The sequence below is a fragment of the Xenopus laevis genome, chromosome 3S (assembly GCF_017654675.1).
Source record: "Xenopus laevis strain J_2021 chromosome 3S, Xenopus_laevis_v10.1, whole genome shotgun sequence".
NCBI classification, from domain to species: Eukaryota; Metazoa; Chordata; class Amphibia; order Anura; family Pipidae; genus Xenopus; species Xenopus laevis.
In genome coordinates, this window is record NC_054376.1 from 5,307,677 (window position 1) to 5,331,126 (window position 23,450).

The 23,450-nt window shown below is 45.3% G+C and overlaps 2 protein-coding genes across 3 annotated transcripts in view; one reads left to right on the forward strand and one right to left on the reverse strand.

The window, feature by feature from the left end:
• LOC108712571 (cat eye syndrome critical region protein 2) overlaps positions 1-1,879 on the reverse strand; it is a 36,546-nt gene extending 34,667 nt beyond the window's left edge. Inside the window, exon 1 of the mRNA XM_018254820.2 lies at positions 1,662-1,879. Coding sequence (XP_018110309.1) covers positions 1,662-1,781 — 120 coding nt within the window. The 5' untranslated portion in view covers positions 1,782-1,879. The remainder of the gene's footprint in view (positions 1-1,661) is intronic.
• An 8,580-nt stretch (positions 1,880-10,459) lies between these two features.
• On the forward strand, positions 10,460-20,161 carry ada2.S (adenosine deaminase 2 S homeolog). Of its 2 annotated transcripts, none has more exon segments than NM_001095696.1 (10): positions 10,460-10,481; positions 13,707-14,011; positions 14,226-14,451; positions 15,019-15,229; positions 15,871-15,998; positions 16,107-16,197; positions 16,421-16,529; positions 17,234-17,391; positions 17,484-17,686; positions 18,885-19,536. In NM_001095696.1, coding segments are annotated over 9 exon segments (1,542 nt in total). In that variant the 5' UTR covers positions 10,460-10,481; positions 13,707-13,713; the 3' UTR covers positions 19,003-19,536.
• The last annotated feature ends 3,289 nt before the right edge of the window (positions 20,162-23,450 follow it).

Below are 23,450 nucleotides of genomic sequence, written 5' to 3' on the forward strand. Positions count from 1 at the left end.
CTTTGAACGTTGATACGACTTCAGACGACATAAAAAAGTTACAGGGTGTTACATCATGCAGCGCCCAGGTAACTAGACTAACGAGGCGCTAACGATTACTGTAATTCTCCAGGAAACACAGAGATGAGAATCTGCGCCAGTTACAGGGGACGTAAACCCAAAAACAGACGCGGATCTGCTACATTATTTCAACAGTCGGAACTGGAGGACAGAATGGTAGAGACACACAACTGTCAACCATGATGATACTGATACATGACTGTAACTCTAGTGAGAATGAGGAATGAATGGATACAGGGAAGTCGCTTAGAATGATCTAACATCATTGGCTTGACTTCCCCTTTAAACACATGGCTCAGAATCAGGACAGAGCAGTTGCCGTGGCCCAGGTATAGGGACATGAGGTTAATCCTGCAGCCGTTTAAAGACAATTCTCACTTCCTAATCCTGCTGCTGCTCTGGGAAACTTTTAAAGGGAAAGTTCAATTTGCTGCCATTAAATAAAGGTCCAATTAAGAGGCTGGAATCAAGAGTGTAGGGTTTTGGGGTCCAAAGCATTCATTGAAAGGGGGTTTTGCACCATCACACAAAGCAGAAGGTTTATTAAAGGTGTTCTGCAGCAGCCGAGGGACCACTGATAGGTCGGTACAAATTGTAAAGCTTTTTTTTTTGGCCAGTGGGCTAAAGTGACGGGTGAATGTAGGACAGGGGAGGTACTGTGTGTTGTTGAACTACCAATCCCAGCATCCTCCTGGGAACTGTAGTACAACAGCAGTTGGCTTGTTGCAATAGCTCCAGTGAGCAATGAATTAACCCTACAACCAATCTGATCTGCCCTGAATAGGGTTGCCACCTTTTCTGGAACAAAATACCGGCCTTCCTATATATTTATCTTTTTCTCTATTAATAACATTGGGATCAGCCATCATTTTTACCGGCCAGGCCTGTAAAATACCAGCCAGGTGGCAACCCTAGCCCTAAATGAAACCCATTTGCTGCTGCTGCTGCACAAGGGATGGGGGAGAAATGAGTCAGTTGGGTTCTGGGGTGTGTGCGCAATGTAATAAGAGGGAATATATAGAGGGGAATATATAGAGGGGAATATATAGAGGGGAATATATAGAGGGGAATATATAGAGGGGAATATATAGAGGGGAATATATAGAGGGGAATATATAGAGGGGAATATATAGAGGGGAATATATAGAGGGGAATATATAGAGGGGATGTAGGGAATATATAGAGGAATATAGAGGGAATGTATAGAGGGGATATAGGGGGTAGAAGGGGATTTCAAGGCCACAGATGGACAGACAGAGGGAACATCAGATAATAGGGGGTCCCAGAGACAAGTGATTGGGGTTCTATGCAGGGATTGTGCATCACTGGGAGTGTGTGGGGGTCATAATTCTGTATTTATGGGATTTGCCCCAGTTCTCAGGGGGAGTTGGGGATATACCAAGTGCCCATGTTGAGGGGGGGGCGCATACACAACAGGGTCCAGCCTCGGGTCAGTAAAGGGAAAGTTCTGGGCCAGTACAGCAGGTTCTCCCCTCAGCCCCCATATCCCCAAAACAAAAGGCCCAAACTCAAGGCGCCCCGAAGCCGTAACGCCGCCCCCGCCCCAGGTGTGACCCCTCCAGCAGCCCCGGGTAACTCACCTCTATCTCGAAGTCGGGCAGTTGGAAGGCGGTGCGGAACAAGGAGCAGAAATGCGCAATGGCCGGGACTTGCCAACAGGAGCGGAGCTCCCCCAGCAGCAGAGACCCATCCGGGGGCATCCCGAGGGCAGGAGCCCGGTTACAGCGTGCGGGGAGCTCCGGGTAATACAATGTGATCCCCCGGCCGGGCTGAGAGCAGATGGAGTGGGGGGAGGGGCTGGAGAGGGAGGAGACGGGGGAGGGTCTCGGCGCCCCCTCAGGGCCCTACAATTACTCGCCAACACTCCCACAATCACTCTCATGTTACACACCCACTACTCACACCTCACACTCTCTACTCACTCTCATGTTACTCACTCACTACTCACACAGTCACTCTCATGTTACACACTCACTACTCACACTCATGTTACACACTCACTACTCACCTTACACACTCACGTTACACACTCACTACTCACACTCATCTTACACACTCACTACTCACAACACACTCATGTTACACACTCACTACTCACATATCACACTCACTACTCCCACTCATGTTACACACTCACTACTCACTCTCATGTCACTCACTCACTCACTACTCACACAATCACTCTCATGTTACACACTCACTACTCACAATAACACTCATGTTACACACTCACTACTCACACTCATGTTACACACTCACTACTCACACTCATGTTACACACTCACTACTCACACTCATGTTACACACTCACTACTCACACTCATGTTACACACTCACTCTCATGTTACACACTCACTACTCACACTCATGTTACACACTCAATACTCACACAGTCACACTCATGTTACACACTCACTACTCACACAGTCACACGCATGTTACACACTCACTACTCACTCTCATGTTACACACTCACTACTCCCACTCATGTTACACACTCACTACTCACACTCATGTTACACACTCACTACTCACACTCATGTTACACACTCACTACTCACACAGTCACAAGCATGTTACTCACTACTCACAATCACTCTCATGTTACACACTCACTACTCACTCTCATGTTACACACTTACTACTCACACAGTCACACTCATGTTACTCACACTCACTACTAAAACTCATGTTACACACTCACTACTCACACTCATGTTACTCACTTCTCACAATCACTCTCATGTTACACACTCACTACTCACACTCACGTTACACACTCACTACTCACACAGTCACACTCACTACTCACATAGTCACTCTCATGTTACACACTCACTACTCACACTCATGTTACACACTCACTACTCACAATCACACTCATGTTACACACTCACTACTCACACTCATGTTACACACTCACTACTCACACAATCACACTCACGTTACACGCTCACTACTCACACTCATGTTACACACTCACTTCTCACACAATCACACTCATGTTACACACTCACACAGTCACACTCACTACTCACACAATCACACTCACGTTACACGATCGCTACTCACACTCATGTTACACACTCACTTCTCACACAATCACACTCATGTTACACACTCGCTACTCACACAATCACACTCATGTTACACACTCACTACTCCCACAAGCATTCTCATGTTACACACTCACTACTCCCACAATCATTCTCATGTTACACACTCACTACTCCCACAATCACCCTCATGTTACTCACTCACTACTCACAGAATCACACTCATGTTACACACTCACTACTCACACAATCACACTCATGTTACACACTCACTACTCACACAGTCACACTCATGTTACACACTCACTACTCACACTCATGTTACACACTCACTACTCACACAATCACACTCATGTTACACGCTCACTACTCACACAGTCACACTCATGTTACACACTCACTACTCCCACAATCATTCTAATGTTATACACTCACTACTCCCACAATCTCATGTTACACACTCACTACTCCCACAATCTCATGTTACACACTCACTACTCAGCACAATCACACTCATGTTACTCACTACTCACAGAATCACACTCATGTTACACACTCACTGCTCACATAATCACACTCATGTTACACACTCACCACTTGCACAATCACACATACTCATACACACTTGCACACTCATATTACTCACAATCACACTCACGTTACACACTCACTTCTTGCACAATCACACATACACACTCACATTACCCACATGACTTGCACAATCACACTCATTACTTGCACAATCACACTCATGTTACACACTCACCACTTGCACAATCACACTCATGTTACACACTCACTACTTGCACAATCACACATACTCATACACACTTGCACACTCACATTACTCACACTACTTGCACAATCATACTCATGTTACACACTCACTACTTGCACAATCACTCTCTCACTACTGCACAATCACACTCATGTTACACACTCACTACTTGCACAATCACACACACCCTTGCACACTCATATTACTCAGTGCTCTCACTCCTCTTACTAATTAGCTATTACTAAACTACCTATTTCAGAGATCCTGCTCTTCCTTGTCTGTGCACGTTACTCATAAGTTACTTAACTAAACAAAGCTATACTTCTTTTCGTAGTACCTTACACTTAAGAGCTATTCCATGCCCCTTGTACTTTTACTATACTCCCCTACAACATTATTACTCAATGTGCACCTATTCATGTTTTACTGTGTAGTTGCTTCTAATTTGTTATTATATGAACATTCTCAAGACATCTGAAACTCCTTTGCTCTTCCTATACATACCTACTCAAGACATACTGCACTCTCTATTCTACTCTTACTGTGCATACTTACTATAGTGATACTGCACGCAGTTCTCTTTTCTTAGTATACTCCTCAGAAGATACTCCTCTAGCCTTACTATTGACCTACTCAGGAGATACTCTGCTGTCCTATGTGATTTTTAGTCCCTTTTCAAGAAACACTGCTCCCAATCCTTTGCTTTTACTATTCATCAACTACGTAGTTGCTACTACCAATCCTTTTCATTAACAATTCAACAGGTGATTATTCTGTCACTCCTCTGCTCTTACTATTGACCTACTCAGGTAATATTTCTCTTACTCCTCTTCTCTTACTATTGACCTATTTAGATAATGCTTCTCTCACTCCTCTGCTTTTACTATTGACCTACTCAAGTAATACTTCTCTCACTCCTCTTCTCTTAATATTGACATACTCAAGTAATACTTCTCTCACTCTTCTGCTCTTACAATTAACCTACTCAAGTCATACTTCTCTCTTCTGCTCTTACTATTGACCTACTCAAGTAATACTTCTCTCACTCCTCCATTTTAATTTTTCACCTGCTCAGGTAATACTACTCTTACTCCTAAGTTCTTAATATTTAGCTACTCAGATAATACTGCTCCTATTCCTAAGCTCTTACCTTTCACATAGTCATGTAATACAGTTGTCATTTCTCTGTTCTTAATATTCACCCACTAATCTCAGTGCTATGTGCCGATTATAACCTGCTCTGGTACTATCGTTCTTTCTACTCTGCTGTTAAATCATCACCTACTCCAGTAGTACTACTCTCAGTCTTCTGTGCTTACTATACACCTACTCAGGTAATTCTCATGCCACTGATTTTACTATTTACCTTCTTAGGTAATACTATTCTCTGCTCTTACTAGTCACCCACTCAGGTGATACTACTGTCACTCCATCTGCCCTTACTGTTCACCTATTCTTGTAGTACTACTGTCCTCAGTTGTCTACACTTACTATTCACATACTCAGGTTATACTACTCTCAAACATTGTGTATAGTATTCACCTAATACTACCCTCCTTCTCATTCTCTGCTCACTCAGGAGTTACTACAGGCACTCCTCTGCTCATTGGCCCATGGCTCATCAGATGTTGCTCCACTGGCATTTTCGCTGGCACTGATACTCCTGTCACCGTTCGTTATGTTTGGTGCAGAGTTGCACCGTGACTGTTTCAGGTTTCAGAGCAGCTGCCATGGATATGCAGAAGGTAAGATCTGCGCTTTCTTTATAATGTACTATAAAAGCAATATTTCCTGGCTGATAGGGCATACTTCCCCTTTAATTGTGCCCAGGCATGTCAGTGTGTCTAATAGAAAAGCGTAGAGTAGGATTAATTAGTGCAGCCAGATAGAAAAATGGAATTCCTGTGTGGTGAGATGCCACAGCTCTGAGTAATGAAAGAGTAGCACAGTGTGTCACTTAATCCTTAATTAATCAAGACGTTTTAAATGACATCTCCTTTGCCCAAGTGTTGCAGCCGCAGTAGTGAGCTCACTGGCCAAGCCCAGCTGGGACCTTCCCCCTCCTCTTTACTCAGTGGGAAATGAGTGACCGTGATGCACTTACTAAGGTGTTACACCTTGATCTAATTAGTGGGGGTTAGTGCCCCCCTGCGGGGCACCCTGGAGATTCCTGTGGGAGGGGGGCAATGTGGGCTGGAGAGTCCAGTGGGGGGGGCACAGTGTGGTATATAGCAATTTATATTCTGTATATAATGCTCTATGTATGAATTCAGGCTAAAGGATGACGTAGAATTAGTATAAATAGTGAATAAAGTACCCCCTTGTGTAAATGATAAGGATATTATAAGTTACCGAGGAGTTTCATGTTTTTATACAGGTCATGGAACTCCGAGGTTACTTCTAGTGAGTCTTGTGACAGAAATTACATCACTACTCACCGTTTATAACTGATGACATCAGTACTCGCCGTTTATATAGTGAATATAGTACCCCTTATTGTAAAATATAAGGATATTATAAGTTACCGAGGAGTTTCATGACCATTTATACAGGTCATGAAACTCCGAGGTAACTTCTAATATCCTCATATTTTACAACTGGGGGTACTTTATTTATTATAATACACAAGTTTCAGTGAGTCATGTGACAGAAATGACATCAGAACTCACCGTTTATAACTGATGACATCAGAACTCACCGTTTATAACTGATGACATCAGAACTCACCGTTTATAAGGATATACTTTACAAGATATTCATGGATTTTGTATATATATTATATATATATATATATATATATATATATATATATATATATATATATATATATATATATAAACAAGCCCCTACCAGGAAGAGTTAAGTGCACCTTTGAATGGTTAATAGGGATCATGATAGAGGGTGAATAAGGGCTCAGCACGGGGGGTACAGTTACAGTGTGAGTAACATGAAACATTGCCCATCCTAACGTGAGTCACACTACTACACTCATGAGTGTCACACTACTCGCCTCCTGCACTGACTCACCTCCTCCTGCACTTCATTCCCTTCACTCACAGTGAGACTTGCCCCAGGGCAGACACTCTGCTTTAGTCCCATACGCTGGCAGCAATGCAAACAAGCTCCTCCAGTCATTTGTAACTGCAACACAAAGTTGCGTAAAGAACAACCTGCAAATCACCCAAAATTCTAACCTTTTACTTCTACTCACCTGGGTTGCTGTTATTTTGACAACTATTGAACATGCAGCAGAAGCCGGCTGATTAACTGACATACGATGAAGCCGGCAAGTCTGACATCCGCTGCATTGTCTCAGAAGACACTTCTTTCAATAGCCACAACTGTTAAACCATTAACCCAGTGAGAATAAGGAATATTGGGACGTTGCTTAGAATTCTGTTTTCTGTCATTAGGCTTAATATGATTTTGGAGCTTATATCCCCTTTAATAGCCCTACTATTATTATCTCTAAGCAGCCTGTGGGGCCCCCAGTGGTGAGAGAGCTAACTGCAGCCTGTCACTTCCTTTCATTTGTGACAGTTGGAGGCTGAGGGCAGCTGGTGCCGAGAGAGAGAGAGAGAGAGAGAGAGAGAGGAGAGGCAGCTGCAACACTGGGGACTTTGTCACACTGACCCATTTACTCCAGGGGAGACTCCTGCAACAATGTAACGGCTTTTCTAACACTTCTCTCAGCTGCTTTCTAACTGTCTTTTAACTTCCACTCAAACAAACCCCTAAACATAAAGGGAAACTTCCCCCAAAGCCTATGTTTCTTCCCATGATGAAAGAATTTAGTTCTAAGCAATTTTCCTATATCCATTCATTCCCCGTTTTCACTGGGTTTTTAGTTAAAAATGAAATTGCTATTGATGGTAGGGTCTATCATTGCAAGCAGCAGTCCTGCCCTGCTTTATGGCAGCTGAGATTCTGGCTATCTGTATAACAGAACATTCTGTCCCAGTGGCTGCACAGATCCTATCTGATCCCCATTGTAAGCAGCAGTCCTGTCCTGCTTTATGGCAGCTGAGATTCTAGCTATCTGTATAACAGAACATTCTGTCCCAGTGGCTGCACAGATCCTATCTGATCCCCATTGTAAGCAGCAGCCCTGTCCTGCTTTATGGCAGCTGAGATTCTAGCTATCTGTATAACAGAACATTCTGTCCCAGTGGCTGCACAGATCCTATCTGATCCCCATTGTAAGCAGCAGTCCTGTCCTGCTTTATGGCAGCTGAGATTCTAGCTATCTGTATAACAGAACATTCTGTCCCAGTGGCTGCACAGATCCTATCTGATCCCCATTGTAAGCAGCAGTCCTGTCCTGCTTTATGGCAGCTGAGATTCTAGCTATCTGTATAACAGAACATTCTGTCCCAGTGGCTGCACAGATCCTATCTGATCCCCATTGTAAGCAGCAGTCCTGTCCTGCTTTATGGCAGCTGAGATTCTAGCTATCTGTATAACAGAACATTCTGTCCCAGTGGCTGCACAGATCCTATCTGATCCCCATTGTAAGCAGCAGTCCTGTCCTGCTTTATGGCAGCTGAGATTCTAGCTATCTGTATAACAGAACATTCTGTCCCAGTGGCTGCACAGATCCTATCTGATCCCCATTGTAAGCAGCAGTCCTGCCCTGCTTTATGGCAGCTGAGATTCTAGCTATCTGTATAACAGAACATTCTGTCCCAGTGGCTGCACAGATCCTATCTGATCCCCATTGTAAGCAGCAGTCCTGTCCTGCTTTATGGCAGCTGAGATTCTAGCTATCTGTATAACAGAACATTCTGTCCCAGTGGCTGCACAGATCCTATCTGATCCCCATTGTAAGCAGCAGTCCTGTCCTGCTTTATGGCAGCTGAGATTCTAGCTATCTGTATAACAGAACATTCTGTCCCAGTGGCTGCACAGATCCTATCTGATCCACATTGTAAGCAGCAGCCCTGTCCTGCTTTATGGCAGCTGAGAAGTTGTCAGGAGAAAGAAAGAGGCTGCTCTGATGTTCTTCTGCTTAGGAAAACTATTAGAAACCTTTCTCACATCTTTCCTAAGCAGAAGAACATCAGAGCAGCCTCTTTCTTTCTCCTGACAACTTCCTTGACTACTTGGTGGTCAGACTGGTCAGAAACTGACCAGCAGGTGGCGCTGTTGGAACAAAATTCATTCATATTAACAGCACATGTATCCCTTAATATCTTGGAATAAAAAGAAAATAAATAATGAATGTAAATGACAAAAGTGCCAAGAATAACACTCTCATCGATTTTACATTCACTTATTTTAAAGGTTTACTTATCCTTTAAGAATCCCTAGGAACACATGGTAAAGTGCAATAATACAGGGCACAGGAGTGTTTGATTCTTTGTGTAGGGCATTTCTGCTGGGACCTTCCCTGCTAAGGCTGCTCCTTATTTCTGGGGATTCCCCATGTACCTTACTGGCATTTTGTTGGGCCAACATGATACTAAGTTTCAGCACAAACATGCTTCACCGGACAAAACTGCTCCTTCCCTATACAACCTCAGTGCCGCAAATCAAGACTTCACTGCTGCACATCACCAAGAGATAGATATCTGTATGGTAAGCAGGGTTTCAGTTTTACCCCCAGAATTGCCACAAAGCAAGACTTCACTGCTGCACGTCGTCAGAAAGGAGACAGATATCTGTATTTTGTATAGGGTTTCTGTTTCACCGGAACTTTAATGGGGTTTCCTTTCTTTTTCCCACTGAGCTCAATGGCTGGTCTGAGAAGTCTCAGCAGCCACCAAACTACAATTCCCTGCCGTTGTTTGTAGAGAAACGGGAAGCCAGCATACTTGACTCCTGATACTTTGTAGCAATGTTCGAAGCTTCTGATTGGTTGCCTGTGTCTCAAATAAATTTTTAAGTAAAGGTGGCCATACACGGAGAGATCCGCTCGTTTGGCGATGTCGCCAAACGGGCGGATCTCACCCCGATATGTCCACCTTGAGGTGGGCAATATCGGGCTGATCTGATCGTGGGCCCTAGGGCCCATCGATCGGATCCTAATAAATTGTAATGGGCGGTCGGATCGCGGTACCACAACACAACCGACTGGATTTTTAGTCCCATCCGATCGAGATCTGCCTGACTTTCAGCCAGATCTCGATTGGGGAAGCCCGTCGGGGGGCCCCATACACGGGCCAATAAGCTGCCGACTCGGTCTGTCTGCAGCTTTTATCGGCCCGTGTATGGCCACCTTTACAGAAATGAGGAAACCCAATCTTCCAATTGGAGGCAAGACCAGTTCCTTGAGTGGTCAGACATGTTTCCTTGGCTCTTGTATAACAGGACAGGCGTGTGTGCAACAACAGCAATTTGCTGAGTGGCGGGTGTGTTTGGGCCTGCTGAGGGGACCAATGGGAAAGACGTAGATAGGAGACGAGGGAGGGACTGGGTGACAGATGGCAGTTGTTTTGTTGGGATTTTTTGGACTGTGTAAGGGTGGGGGGGGGGTTGTGTGTCTCTCAGCTGTTTGTGATCTACAGGCTGAGCCAGTTAGAATGGTCTGACGGCAGGAGATCAGCAGGATTAGAGGAGACTGAGAGGTTTGTTTTTCATGATCTTTCTGCATGTCTTACCCCCCCTTCCCGTCTCACTGACACCCACCCCAGCACAGACTTCAAGTCCTACTCCTTCCTTTCTTAGGGCCAGGGCACACGCTGCTATTTTGGGAGCGACAAATCACTTCTTCTTCGGACAACTAATCTCCCCAAACTGCCTCTCCTGCCTTCCCGCTGGCGATTTACATTTTAGCCGGCACTCGGAGCGATTGGTTTTCCAAAGTTGCCCGTTAGGCAAATATTTAGGAAACATTTTAGCCCCGGCGGGAAGGCAGTTCAGGGAGATTAGTCGCCCCGAAGAAGAGGAGGGGCGACTACTCTCCCCAAATCTGACCCTTAGGGCCAGGGCACACTCTGATATTTCTGGAGATTAGTTGCCCAAGCGACAAATCTCCTCTTCTTCCGGCGACTAATTTCCTGGAACTGCCTTCCCGCCGGCTAGAATGTAAATCACCAGTGAGATGGCAGTCGGATCACTTCGGCATTCTAAAGTCGCCCAAAGTTTCCTCATGAGGCAACTTCGGAAAACAAAGCACTCCCAGTGCCATCCTGCCGGCGATTTACATTCCAGCTGGTGGGAAGGCAGTTTGGGAAGATTAGTCGCCCGAAGAATAATCTGTTTGTCGCTGGGCAATTAATCTCCTGAAATAGCAGCGTGTGCCTTTATCTTACCCTTAGGGTGGTGGCACACAGGGAGATTTAGTCGCCTGTCACGGCCAGAACATAGTCTGATATGTTCATTTACTACTTTATTTAATCGGAATGGTTAGTGGCAGGTCGGAAGATTGCAATGTCAGATCGTTCGTCGGATATAAGGGTGAAATCTGTCCCCCCAAACGCGTGCGACTCCTGAATTATTCATTATGGGGGCACTATAATGGGGTGTTGGTGTAACTGTTAGTAAACTGTGTGTAACTGCACCTGCAATTAAACAGACGAGGCACAGATTTATATTTGCCTGTTCCCTCATTGCTCACAAGTTGTCTGTATATTCAGCTAGGGATGGACTAACCCAATGGCGGCAGGTTCAGGGGGTGTCCCATGGGTGCATTATATACAAAATAGTAATGTTTTCTTTGTAATCCCAGAGCTCACTGGACAAGGGCTGCAAAATTAGGTGGTGGAACAGAGGGTACAAACCTCATACCTGATCTGTACATGTGGCAGAAACCTGTAGCCAGTCAGAGCACTTGAATATTTCCAGGGTTAGATCTACCTGTAGCCAATCAGAGCATTGAAATTTTCTCAGGACTTGACCAACTTGTAGCCAATCAGAGCACTGGATTATTCTCAGGACTAAACCAACCTGCAGCTAATCAGAGCCTTAGAGAATCCTAGGGCTAGATCAGCCTTTAGCCAATCAGAGCAATATAATTTTCATAGCAATAGACCAACTTGTAGCCAATGAGAGCATTGGAATATTCTCAGGAAAAGACCAACCAACCTGAAGTGTATATGCAGAGCTACCCATAAGTAAGAGAAACTGATGAGTTTGGCTGTTCTACTAACAGAGGCAGCACCTGCTGGATGAGTGCAGTAGGGGAAGGGTTAATGACAAATAAAGAGGAGGCCGAATCACCATTTTCAGTGAGTCTGTTGTACCACAAACAACATCAGCTGCTTATTCCCAACTGCACAGAGTATTAATCGGTAAACACCGACATATGCTGCAGTGCTGTACAGAGATTATACACCATTCCCATCAGCTGCTGACGCAGTGGAGCTTGCAATCTAATCACAGGCACACACACTACGATCAGTTTTAACAGGAGCCTGTTTACATCCCAAACTGGTACCCAGCTAGAATCAAACCTAGGACCCCAGCGTTGCAAAACTTCCCTCCTACTAGGGCTGGAACTAAGGGTTGGCAGAAATGGGTGGGGTGATGCACAGGGAAGGTCAGTTAGGGGGAGATTTGGGGTGAGTGCTTATTTGTGCCCTGGGTACCCCTGGAACTATAGCAGGGTGACTGTTACCCCAATGTTTCTATATATCTGTAACCTTGTTATGAGCTAAGGGGGCCCAGTCTGAAGGTCAGTTAGGGGGAGATTTGGGGTGAGTGTTTATTTGTACCCTGGGTACCCCTGGAACTATAGCAGGGTGACACCCCAATGTTTCTATATATCTGTAACCTTGTTATGAGCTAAGGGGGCCCAGTCTGAAGGTCAGTTAGGGGGAGATTTGGGGTGAGTGCTTATTTGTGCCCTGGGTACCCCTGGAACTATAGCAGGGTGACACCCCAATGTTTCTATATATCTGTAACCTTGTTATGAACTAAGGGGGCCCAGTCTGAAGGTCAGTTAGGGGGAGATATGGGGTGAGTGCTTATTTGTACCCTGGGTACCCCTGGAACTATAGCAGGGTGACACCCCAATGTTTCTATATATCCGTAACCTTGTTATGAGCTAAGGGGGCCCAGTCTGAAGGTCAGTTAGGGGGAGATTTGGGGTGAGTGTTTATTTGTACCCTGGGTACCCCTGGAACTATAGCAGGGGGACTGTTACCCCAATGTTTCTATATATCTGTAACCTTGTTATGAGCTAAGGGGGCTCAGTCTGAAGGTCAGTTAGGGGGAGATTTGGGGTGAGTGTTTATTTGTACCCTGGGTACCCCTGGAACTATAACAGGGTGAATGTTACCCCAATGTTTCTATATATCTGTAACCTTGTTATGAGCTAAGGGGGCCCAGCCTAACTGTGGGACAGTGTGAGTATATCAGTAAAGCGGCAAAGCAGGACTGACCAACTGATAGACTACAGCTGCTCATGAAGGGATGCTGGGAGTTGTAGGCTGCACAGGTCCAAGACAGACCTCTATATATGTTTCCTGTCCAGGGGCTCTGTGCCAATGAAGCAAGTTGAGAAACTCGCCTCAGATGGCGGTGCCCCACTGGTTACCAGTGGTGGCAAAAATGCAGCTCCTGGTAACTTTAAGAGTTAAATTTCCTAGGGAACCAGACAAAGACAACAGAGGTATGATGTGTGGGCTCCCTCCTACCCCTCCCCTGTATCAAGAGCATTTGTGTAAATAGAGGTGGTTGTTTATACAGAGCTCATTATTTCTGTCATCTGCAGCTTGTGTTTTACAGATCAGGATGAGTTCATTTTACATTGGTTTAGCCAGAAAGGGTAAATTGATTTACTGCCTTCTATTCGTTTCCGAATGGTCTGAACACAGGACGCCCTATAAATGCCTTTTTTCCCCCCCTAGAATTAAGATGACGTGCATCTCCCATTGGTTGCTACTCCTCTCATTGGCCAGTGCTGCCCTAAGTCTGCCTCTATGGAGAGAACGCAGTGGGCTCATAGAAATGGAGAACAGCATCCGGCTTGGGGGCAATATCATACTGACCCCCAGTGAGGCAACAGCCAATAGGAAGCTAATGACTGTGAAGGAAGCAGAGCTCAAAGAGGCTGAAAGTACAGGCTTATTTCCTCCCAGCATGCACTTCTTTAAGGCCCGCCCACTCATCCAGAAGAGCCGTATTTTTAGCATTCTGCGGGAGATGCCCAAAGGTAAGTGTTAACATAGGCCAGAGTTTCTAATTGGCTTCTTGATCTTGGCCAGGCTCCATCCCTTGCCCTGACAATGGGAAAGAGAGCAGCCTATACCCATGAAGGAACCATAGTTATGCACCTAAATAAACTTGGACTCACCCAAAGGGTATAAAATACTCTATAGGCTATTCCCTTGCATTCTTTTGAGACAATGTCACATTTTCTCCTGCAGGGGGCGCTCTGCATTTACATGACTTTGCCATTCTCGGTGTGGATTGGCTGGTGAAGAATGCCTCCTACATTGCAGACTGTTACATGTGCTTTACTAGGGACGGGGGAGTCCGATTCATGTTCTCGAAGCCTGCCCCTGTGGGAAAGCTGCCTCCTGGCTGTTCGGAGTGGATCCTGCTGGAGGCTTACCGGAAGAAGCTGGAAAATGTGACGGAATTTGACAATAGGTAAAGTGTTGGGGCTTTATGGCACCAATGGGTAGGAGAGGGTGCAGGTAAGTCCAAGGTATAAAGTAGGGTTGCCACCTTTTCCTATATATTTATCGTTTTTCCCTATTAATAACATTGGGATGAACCATCATTTTTACTGGCCAGGTGGCAACCTTTCATATAGGTTGGCTCCAGGGTAGATGGAATAAATTTATAAGACTTGGACCCAAACCGGGTCGCCTTTGATCCTCTACCCAGCTCGCAACTGCCTTATCCGCAATCTGATCCGCAACCCGCCGACCACCATTAAACAGGAAGTGATGTCGCCGCAAACCGGAAGTGGGGCGGGGACAGAGAAAGTTTTGTAAAATTTTAAATGGAGTAAAATATAAGATAAGAAATTTAGATGAGACCCACATCCCGCATCTATACCTGCACCCGAAAATCCTACCTTCATCCCGCAGGTTATCCGCTTTTTTTGCAGGTAACCTGTAATATTACTACAGCAGGTACCCGACCCGCTGCAGGACTCTACTCCAGGGGGTCTGGGCTTCTACCACCTGACTCCTTCTCCTATCCCTGCAGCCTAATAAGGAACCTTACGCTGCTGACTGACGCGCCTGAGACGCATATCCCGTCTCAGGATGAAATCTGGCGAAGGTTTGAGGGGGCTTTCATCACCGCCTCTGGGCTCATCTGCTACGCCCCGGTCTTCAAGGTGTATTTCTATGAGGGTCTGCGAGAGCTGTATGAAGATAATATCCAGTATATAGAAATGAGAGCCATGCTCCCTCCGGTAAGGACAACGTCCCTGGTTGGTGATTATCCCAGTTTTAACCAATCAGATGTCTGTATGCATGCCCAATAGGAAAACGTACCTTGAGGGATACTGTCATGGGAAAACATGTTTATTTCAAAATGCTTCAGTTAATAGAGCTGCTCCGGCAGACTTTTGCACTGAAATCCGTTTTTCAAAAGAACAAACAGATTTTTTTATATTACATTTTGAAATTTGACATGGGGCTAGACATATTGTCAGTTTCCCAGCTGCCTCCAGTCACGTGACTTGTGCTCTGATAAACTTCAGTCACTCTTTACTGCTGTACTGCAATTTGGAGTGATGTCATCCCCTCCCTTTCCCCCCAGCAGACCATCAGCTGAACAATGGAAGGTAACCAGATAACAGCTACCTGTTAGATATAAGAACAGCACTCACTAGTAAAAATCCAGGTCTCACTGCGACTCCTTCGGTAACATTGTCAGAAAGCAGTTCCATAGTGTATTGGCTCTTTCTGAAAGCACATGACCAGGCAAAATGACATGAGATGCACCTACACGCCAATATTACAATTAAAAAAAAAATATTAAGTGGTTAGGAAAAACATTCCTAACCACTTATTGGATTAGGAATGAAATTGTTTCATATTAATCACACAGGTGTACGAGCTCGATGGGACTGTCCATGATCAGTTCTGGTCCATGGCTGCCTACAGGGATGTGGCAAATCAATTTACTGGAGCCCATCCGGATTTCCTGGGTGCTAAAATCATCTACACTGTGCACAGGTAACTGTCAGATATTTCTGCCATTTTTTTTTGCCATGTCACCCCCCCCCACACACACAATTAACCCTATGATGTGCTCCAAAGTGACATTGGCCTCTGTCTTGTCAGGCATGAAGATATAGCTCAGGTTTCTGAGGCCGTGCACCTCGCCATGAAACTGATGGAAGAGTTCCCTGACATCATGGCCGGATTTGATTTGGTAAGTGTTTTCTGTTTAATAAAGAAAATGGTACTGCTTTATCCCTGCCATAAAGCAAGGCGGGGCTGCTGCTGTTTGGCAGTAAGGAAGCAATTGCAGTCACATGGGTACCAGCAAGTACACTTCCCCCATGTAAGGGCGGCAGGTCCAAACTATACAGTTATGAGCTCTCTGTCTCCACCTTGTGGTTCTGTAGAGTAAATCAATACATTTTTCTGCCCAGGTTGGCCAAGAGGACGCTGGACATTCCCTTTATGAGCTGAGTGATGCACTCAACATCCCCAGCAAATTGGGAGTAAAGTTGCCATACTTCTTCCATGCAGGAGAGACCAGTAAGGAATAGGACTAATGTGATTGGGTTACAATTGTAGGCAGGGCAGCCATCAGGGGGGGACAGGGGGAGAGTTGTAGGGGGCCCGAGGGTAAGTGGGGCCCTGCAAAGCCACACATACTTGATTAGCCGGGCCCCCCATCTTTCTGAGAGCTGCTGACTTCGGAAAGGTATGGACGTTTAAGGGGCCCTGCCACCAATTTTCTTATAATGTGGGGGTGGGGGCCCTGGCCACCAATTTTATTTCTCATGTGGGGTCCTATCCACCAGTATTTTTTAATGGGGGGTGCCCTGGCCACAAATGTTTTTTTATGGGGGGCCCTGACCACCAATATCTTTTTATTTTTTATTAACATGTGGGAACCCTAGCCACCAATATTTTTTTTGTTTTTTTTTACTGTGTGGTGGGGGGCGGACCTGTGGGGTGGGGAGGGCAGACCTGTAGGTGGGGCTTGCAGTGGGCGCAGCCCAGGATATTTTGTCATATGGGGCCCTGTGATTTCTGATGGTGGTCCTGATTGTAGGGAAGGAATACTGTGTATGGAAGCTCCCACCCATCTTTTATATTTGCCTTTTACATGCCAGGCAGATATGCCTGTGCAGAGCCTATGGTGGTGCAGATCTCTGGCAGGGAAAAGACAATAAGTGTACTTTTTATGTTTAAGAAAGTCTTATGATCTACTGTGCTCCCATGTACCCATGCAGCTTGGCAGGGAAAGGATGTGGATGAGAATGTTTTGGACGCTTTGCTGCTAAACACCACCAGGATTGGTCATGGCTATGCTCTCGTCAAGCATCCGGTGGCTCGAAACTTGTCTCTCGAACTGAATGTCCCCCTTGAGATCTGCCCGATATCCAACCAGGTAATGGCCTGGTCTCCAGGGAGGCATTAATATCAAATGACCGATCTGTACTCAATACTCCTAAATCTTCCTTTTTCTTCCCTGGAACTCAGGTTCTCCTGCTGGTGTCTGACTTGCGCAATCACCCTGCCGCAGTGCTTATGGCTGAAGGGCACCCTCTGGTGATCAGCTCTGATGACCCATCCATCTTCGGTGCTCAGGGAGTTTCATATGACTTTTACGAGGTGTTTATGGGAATTGGAGGTGCCAAGGCAGATCTGAGGACCCTCAAACAGCTCGCTGAGAATTCTATCAAGTAAGAATCTCTGTGGCATTGTCAGGGTCCTTTATAATTACACCCAGTAATGATTTTTCCAGGTTTATTGGGTAAAATTAGCTCTTTGTAGCACCTAAGCACTCCCTTCCCAGAGACTATTATCCACTGTTACTATAGGCACCATCTCTCCCTACTATACCTGCTATCCCACAGTCACACTCCCTTCCCAGAGACTATTATCCACTGTTACTATAGACACCATCTCTCCCTACTATACCTGCTATCCCACAGTCATACTCCCTTCCCAGAGACTATTATCCACTGTTACTATAGGCACCATCTCTCCCTACTATACCTGCTATCCCACAGTCACACTCCCTTCCCAGAGACTATTATCCACTGTTACTATAGGCACCATCTCTCCCTACTATACCTGCTATCCCACAGTCACACTCCCTTCCCAGAGACTATTATCCACTGTTACTATAGGCACCATCTCTCCCTACTATACCTGCTATCCCACAGTCACACTCCCTTCCCAGAGACTATTATCCACTGTTACTATAGGCACCATCTCTCCCTACTGTACCTGCTATCCCACAGTCACACTCCCTTCCCAGAGACTATTATCCACTGTTACTATAGACACCATCTCTCCCTACTATACCTGCTATCCCACAGTCACACTCCCTTCCCAGAGACTATTATCCACTGTTACTATAGGCACCATCTCTCCCTACTGTACCTGCTATCCCACAGTCACACTCCCTTCCCAGAGACTATTATCCACTGTTACTATAGACACCATCTCTCCCTACTATACCTGCTATCCCACAGTCACACTCCCTTCCCAGAGACTATTATCCACTGTTACTATAGACACCATCTCTCCCTACTATACCTGCTATCCCACAGTCACACTCCCTTCCCAGAGACTATTATCCACTGTTACTATAGACACCATCTCTCCCTACTATACCTGCTATCCCACAGTCACACTCCCTTCCCAGAGACTATTATCCACTGTTACTATAGGCACCATCTCTCCCTACTGTACCTGCTATCCCACAGTCACACTCCCTTCCCAGAGACTATTATCCACTGTTACTATAGACACCATTTCTCCCTACTATAACTGCTATCCCACAGTCATTTCCCAGAGGAATGTTCTGGTTTTATTAATAATAATCACAATTCTTAAAAAACGTACATAGAACTGTTATGTTTCCATGCTTAGGTACAGCGCTTTGTCAAAGGAGGGAAAAGAGAAACTTACAGAAATATGGCAGAGGAAATGGGACAAGTTCATAGAGGATCTGGCCATGAACCCGGAGGCGTCAGAGAGGGAGCTGTAGGGTGGTGTGTGAGTGCTTCTACTTCAGGGGTAGGGGCACTTATTTGGCAGTAGGTAATGGAATCAAGGAATCTGGATAAAGTATAGGTGAGCTTATAAATCTCCAGCATTCCTCATACAAAAATATGGACATTTTTGTCTGCACTTCCATCTGAACAGACCACTTATAGCTACACTGAGCCCATCTATAAGCCACCTAAATGCCTTGAGTCAGTTGTTAAAAAAGGAGGGGTAAAAGGACTCTGATTACTGTGACATTACTGTATACACCAGGCTACACTCGGTCCTACTCTGTACTGCTTATATAAAAGCAACATTAAGGTGGCTGGGGTGGTATATTGAACCAAACGTTTGCACTTCTTAAATAAATGTGCTCTGTACAGTGAAACGGAGAAGGAGAACCATTTAAGATCGTGGAATTAGGAAAAAACCTTAATTGTGTATACAGAGATGTAGAGGATGATACTCAAGTGAAATTGCCTTAATGGAATTAATGGAATTAGGCCATGTAGCCTTTATTTTATAGAACTTCCCCCTCAGTCTGGGCAGGGTCCATCCATGGTTCCCTCATTCTCTGCACCATGTTGTGCCAACATAGGATTCAGCTGTTAGAATAATGCCCAAAAACCGTGGCCAATCAGTCCATATTTAGATTTGGGGTTTGTAGTTAAAGCCATTTTCTACACAGATTCCTATAGTATCACAGGGCCACATAAATATAAAATACCCTAGAAGACATGGCAGGATAAATACAGTCTCAACCCAAAACCTAACGTTGAAAGCAATAGTTCCCCTTAATTAACCTGTAGTATGATATAGGCATCGCCACTCTGTGGCAAGTTGCAGACAGTCTTCATTTTTCATGGTTTTAATTTTTTTAAGGGGAAATTGAAGTTTACATTGGAACGGCACTGGTCTATAAATAGAAGTGCCAGTCGGGTTCAGGTCAGATGTGGTTAGGAAGCGGGTGGGTTAGGGTCGAGTGCAGGTTGAGTTTTTGTCGACACACCACTAATACAGAAGCAAATACAAGTAGGCAGTTTCATTTGACTTAGGGTGGTGGGGATTCCTGTCTTTGTTGTTAATGTTGTGTGAGCCTTCGATTTGCCTCATATTTGTGTTTTTTATGTAGTAGAATAAAAGTGTTGTGTATGTTCCTATTTCTCTAGTTTTTATTTACATACAGTATACACACAGACACACACAGACACACACACAAACCCACAAAGCTGTACTAAACACATTATAAATCCTTATCATTATTTGACTTCTTTTGACAGTCGTAACTGTGTTCGCTCAACCAAACTGCTCTGTCCTTTGTGCAACCAACTGGGTCATGCTGTGAGTCTCTGACATATCAGCCCTGCAGTTATCATGCCAGTCCCCTATTCAGCTCTGTACTGAAGTTCTCATGCTAGGAAACCATTTACTACTCCATATCCAATAATTGCAGCTCCCGCCAACAGCAGCCTAATTGGCCAAGACCAATTGTAAAGTTGCTTAGAATTGGCCATCCTATAACATACTAAATGTTAATGTAAAGGGGAACTACCCCTTTAAGGTACAGAGTCACACAGTGGATTTGAAAACTTGCAATTACTCTCTCTTTCTGAACACATCATGTTCCTAGTGTCACGATGTGCGCTCGGCGCTCCCTACCTTCCTTCCGGGCAGCGGCGTCCTTGCACGTGGGCGCAAGGACGCCGGTGCCGGAGCGGTGATGTCACGCGATGTGGCGCCAAATTCAAACATAAAAGGACGCCGGAGACCCGGGTTCGATGCCTGAGTATAGCTCAATATTATATTGTGTTCCTGGGTCTCCCTGCTTGCCTGTTATACCTGTTATTGATCATCTGCCTGTTTCCTGACCTTGAACCTTGCTGCCTGCCATCTTGAACCCTTGCCTGGACTAGACCTCTCTATTGGATTTCCCTTGAATTGTACTTTGCCTGGACTCACTGGAAAAGGACTTCCTCCTTGATCCTTACTACACCCCCCTGTGGGTGCCGCAGGCCCCCACTGACACCTAGCTATTGGTTAACTGGCACATTTTGCGTCCCCCTAGGCTCAGGAAAATTTGGAATTGTTATAGATGGGGAGATTGTTGCGCACTAGAACTTCCTGCCATACAAGTGCATGCTGGGGCTTGTAGTGCTTTGTGGACGACCAAGAGAACCAGTCATTCCTTGCCCCTAAACAGCTGAGCAGCTGTTCCAGGAAGGGAAGGAATAGGCACTGGATAGGGCTGGTGCCAGCAGGTAGGATCATTAAGCTGTGTAATAAGGGATGCTGGGGCCACCGTGCAGGGTCTGCAGTGCTGTTAGGTATCAGTAGTGCAACACTTTCTGTTGACTTATCCATGGCAGGCTGGATTTAGGTGATGCACTATGGAGTGTGACTTGCCAGGCCTGAGTTGGAGGGCAGTACCAGGCTGATTGTGTGTGGGGTGTTTCTTGCCAACTCTCCCTTTCCTGGTGGGTTCCCTTGGTTCCCAGAATGAGGTGCTGCTCCTCTTTGGCCAAAGTCGCTGCCAGATGGCAACCAAGGCAAATTGCAGCGGGCATAGGGCACAGGAGGTTCACTGCCTGAATACTGCCGCAGGTAAGTATTGGCATCAGTGTCGTTGGACTGTAGGTGTTGCAGTGTATCATTAGGTTGTCTTAGAGACAGACCTTTTGCATGTGAACGTGCAGTATGGATGCCAAGCAGTCAGTTAAATGATTTACAGAAACTATTTGGGATATAGTCCTACATTGGGTCGGGTCCCTGCGGAATACCCGCAACATGGTTGGGTTTTAGGCAAAAAGTCCCCAATTCCTTGGCCGTGCGGTCAGTCTGCGGGTAACCCAACGAAGGTGCAGGCTTGATCCCTCCCACCCACCCTTGTGGCTCTGCCAGTTTTTTTCATTTTTCACTTGCGGTCTTGCGTGTTCCCTGGGTCGGAAGGTCAGTTGGCCTATTGTGGCATGGGTAGCGGGAACATGCGGGTCAAATTGCGGGTTCGGGTTGTGGGTATATGTTTCAAAAAATGGACCCGCGCAGGACTCTAGTTTGAGGTTCTCTCCTCACCAACCTAGTTGGGCTGCTGTGCATTGTATTTCATGGAAGAGATTTCACATGTAAATTGAATCTGTAATTTTGCCCTACATCAAATGCCTTTAGAATATGATGGGCATTCACACAAATGGGCATGGGAAGCTGCACCCGGGTGTGTGTAATGTTCAGCGCTGCTTCCCCTGACACTGTTTTTCTCTTACAGTTAATACTCCCAAAACGGTTTTTCCTTTAAAGGATAAATAAACCTAAGTAAGTGAATGTAAAATTGATGAGAGTGCTATTCTAAGCACTTTTGTCATTTATATTCATTGTTTATTTTCTTTTTATTCCAAGATATTAAGGGATACATGTGCTGTTAATATGAATGAATTTTGTTCCAACAGCGCCACCTGCTGGTCAGTTTCTGACCAGTCTGACCACCAAGTAGTCAAGGAAGTTGTCAGGAGAAAGAAAGAGGCTGCTCTGATGTTCTTCTGCTTAGGAAAACAATTAGAAACCTTTCTCAAATCAAATGTATTTATTTACCTGTTGCTGTTCCATGTTCTTACATTGAGGTGACCGTTACGCACTTTATGCTGCCACAAAATGTGGTGACCATTAATGACCTACGAATGGCGTACCCTTTGCTTGATACAATCTCAGACCTAAAAATCCTGTAAGTACAAGTAAAAGGAAACTGATCAGACTGTGACTAGTCGTTCTGTAGAGGATAACAGATATAAGATGGGGATTGACATCACAAAATAACATATTACCCACTGAGTTGGTTGTTCATACACCGGCCAATCACAATGCCAGTGAAATAAGGTTTTTAGGGGCAGATCAATCCCCGAACATGTCATTGGGAAAGGGACTTTGTGTGGCTAATGCTATAACCAATGGGGAACTTCTAAACTTCCACACTCCACCTATGGAGCAAGAACAAAGAAGGGTCTCCAGACAAGTTTTCATCGAAATCCGGTGCATGTATGGTGGGAGACAAGCCGACCAATATTGACAGAAGACTTGTATATCAGTCGACTCGTTGATCGGGCTGGCCGGAAATTTTGATCGGGCCCCTTTGGAGGCACCCAAACGTCGTTGTTAGTGCTGAAAAGTCAGATTCAGGTACAATTCTATTGTTTCTACCTGTATATCTTACGAGTCAGCTCTACACGTGTATATTGAAACGAATAATCTTTCTTGAAAACACCTTTTCCAGGAAAGATAGTAATTGAAACATCTATGGCCAAAGAAAAACATACCTTCCATCACGATGGAACTCAGGGGCGTAACTACAGAGGAAGCAGATCCTGCGGCTGCAGGGGGGCCCAGGAGGTACAGGGGGCTCCATGAGGCTCTCATTGATGAGCAATTTGAACATATATTGGTAAAACAGGACAAACACTGGAC

Coding starts and splice junctions, on each gene's coding strand:
- ada2.S (XM_018254433.2), top strand. CDS start 13,714: ATGACGTGCATCTCCCATTGGTTGCTACTCCTCTCATTGGCCAGTGCT. Junction 15,230..15,870: donor TGAGAGCCATGCTCCCTCCG/GTAAGGACAACG, acceptor TTAATCACACAG/GTGTACGAGCTCGATGGGAC. Junction 16,530..17,233: donor CTTCCATGCAGGAGAGACCA/GTAAGGAATAGG, acceptor GTACCCATGCAG/CTTGGCAGGGAAAGGATGTG.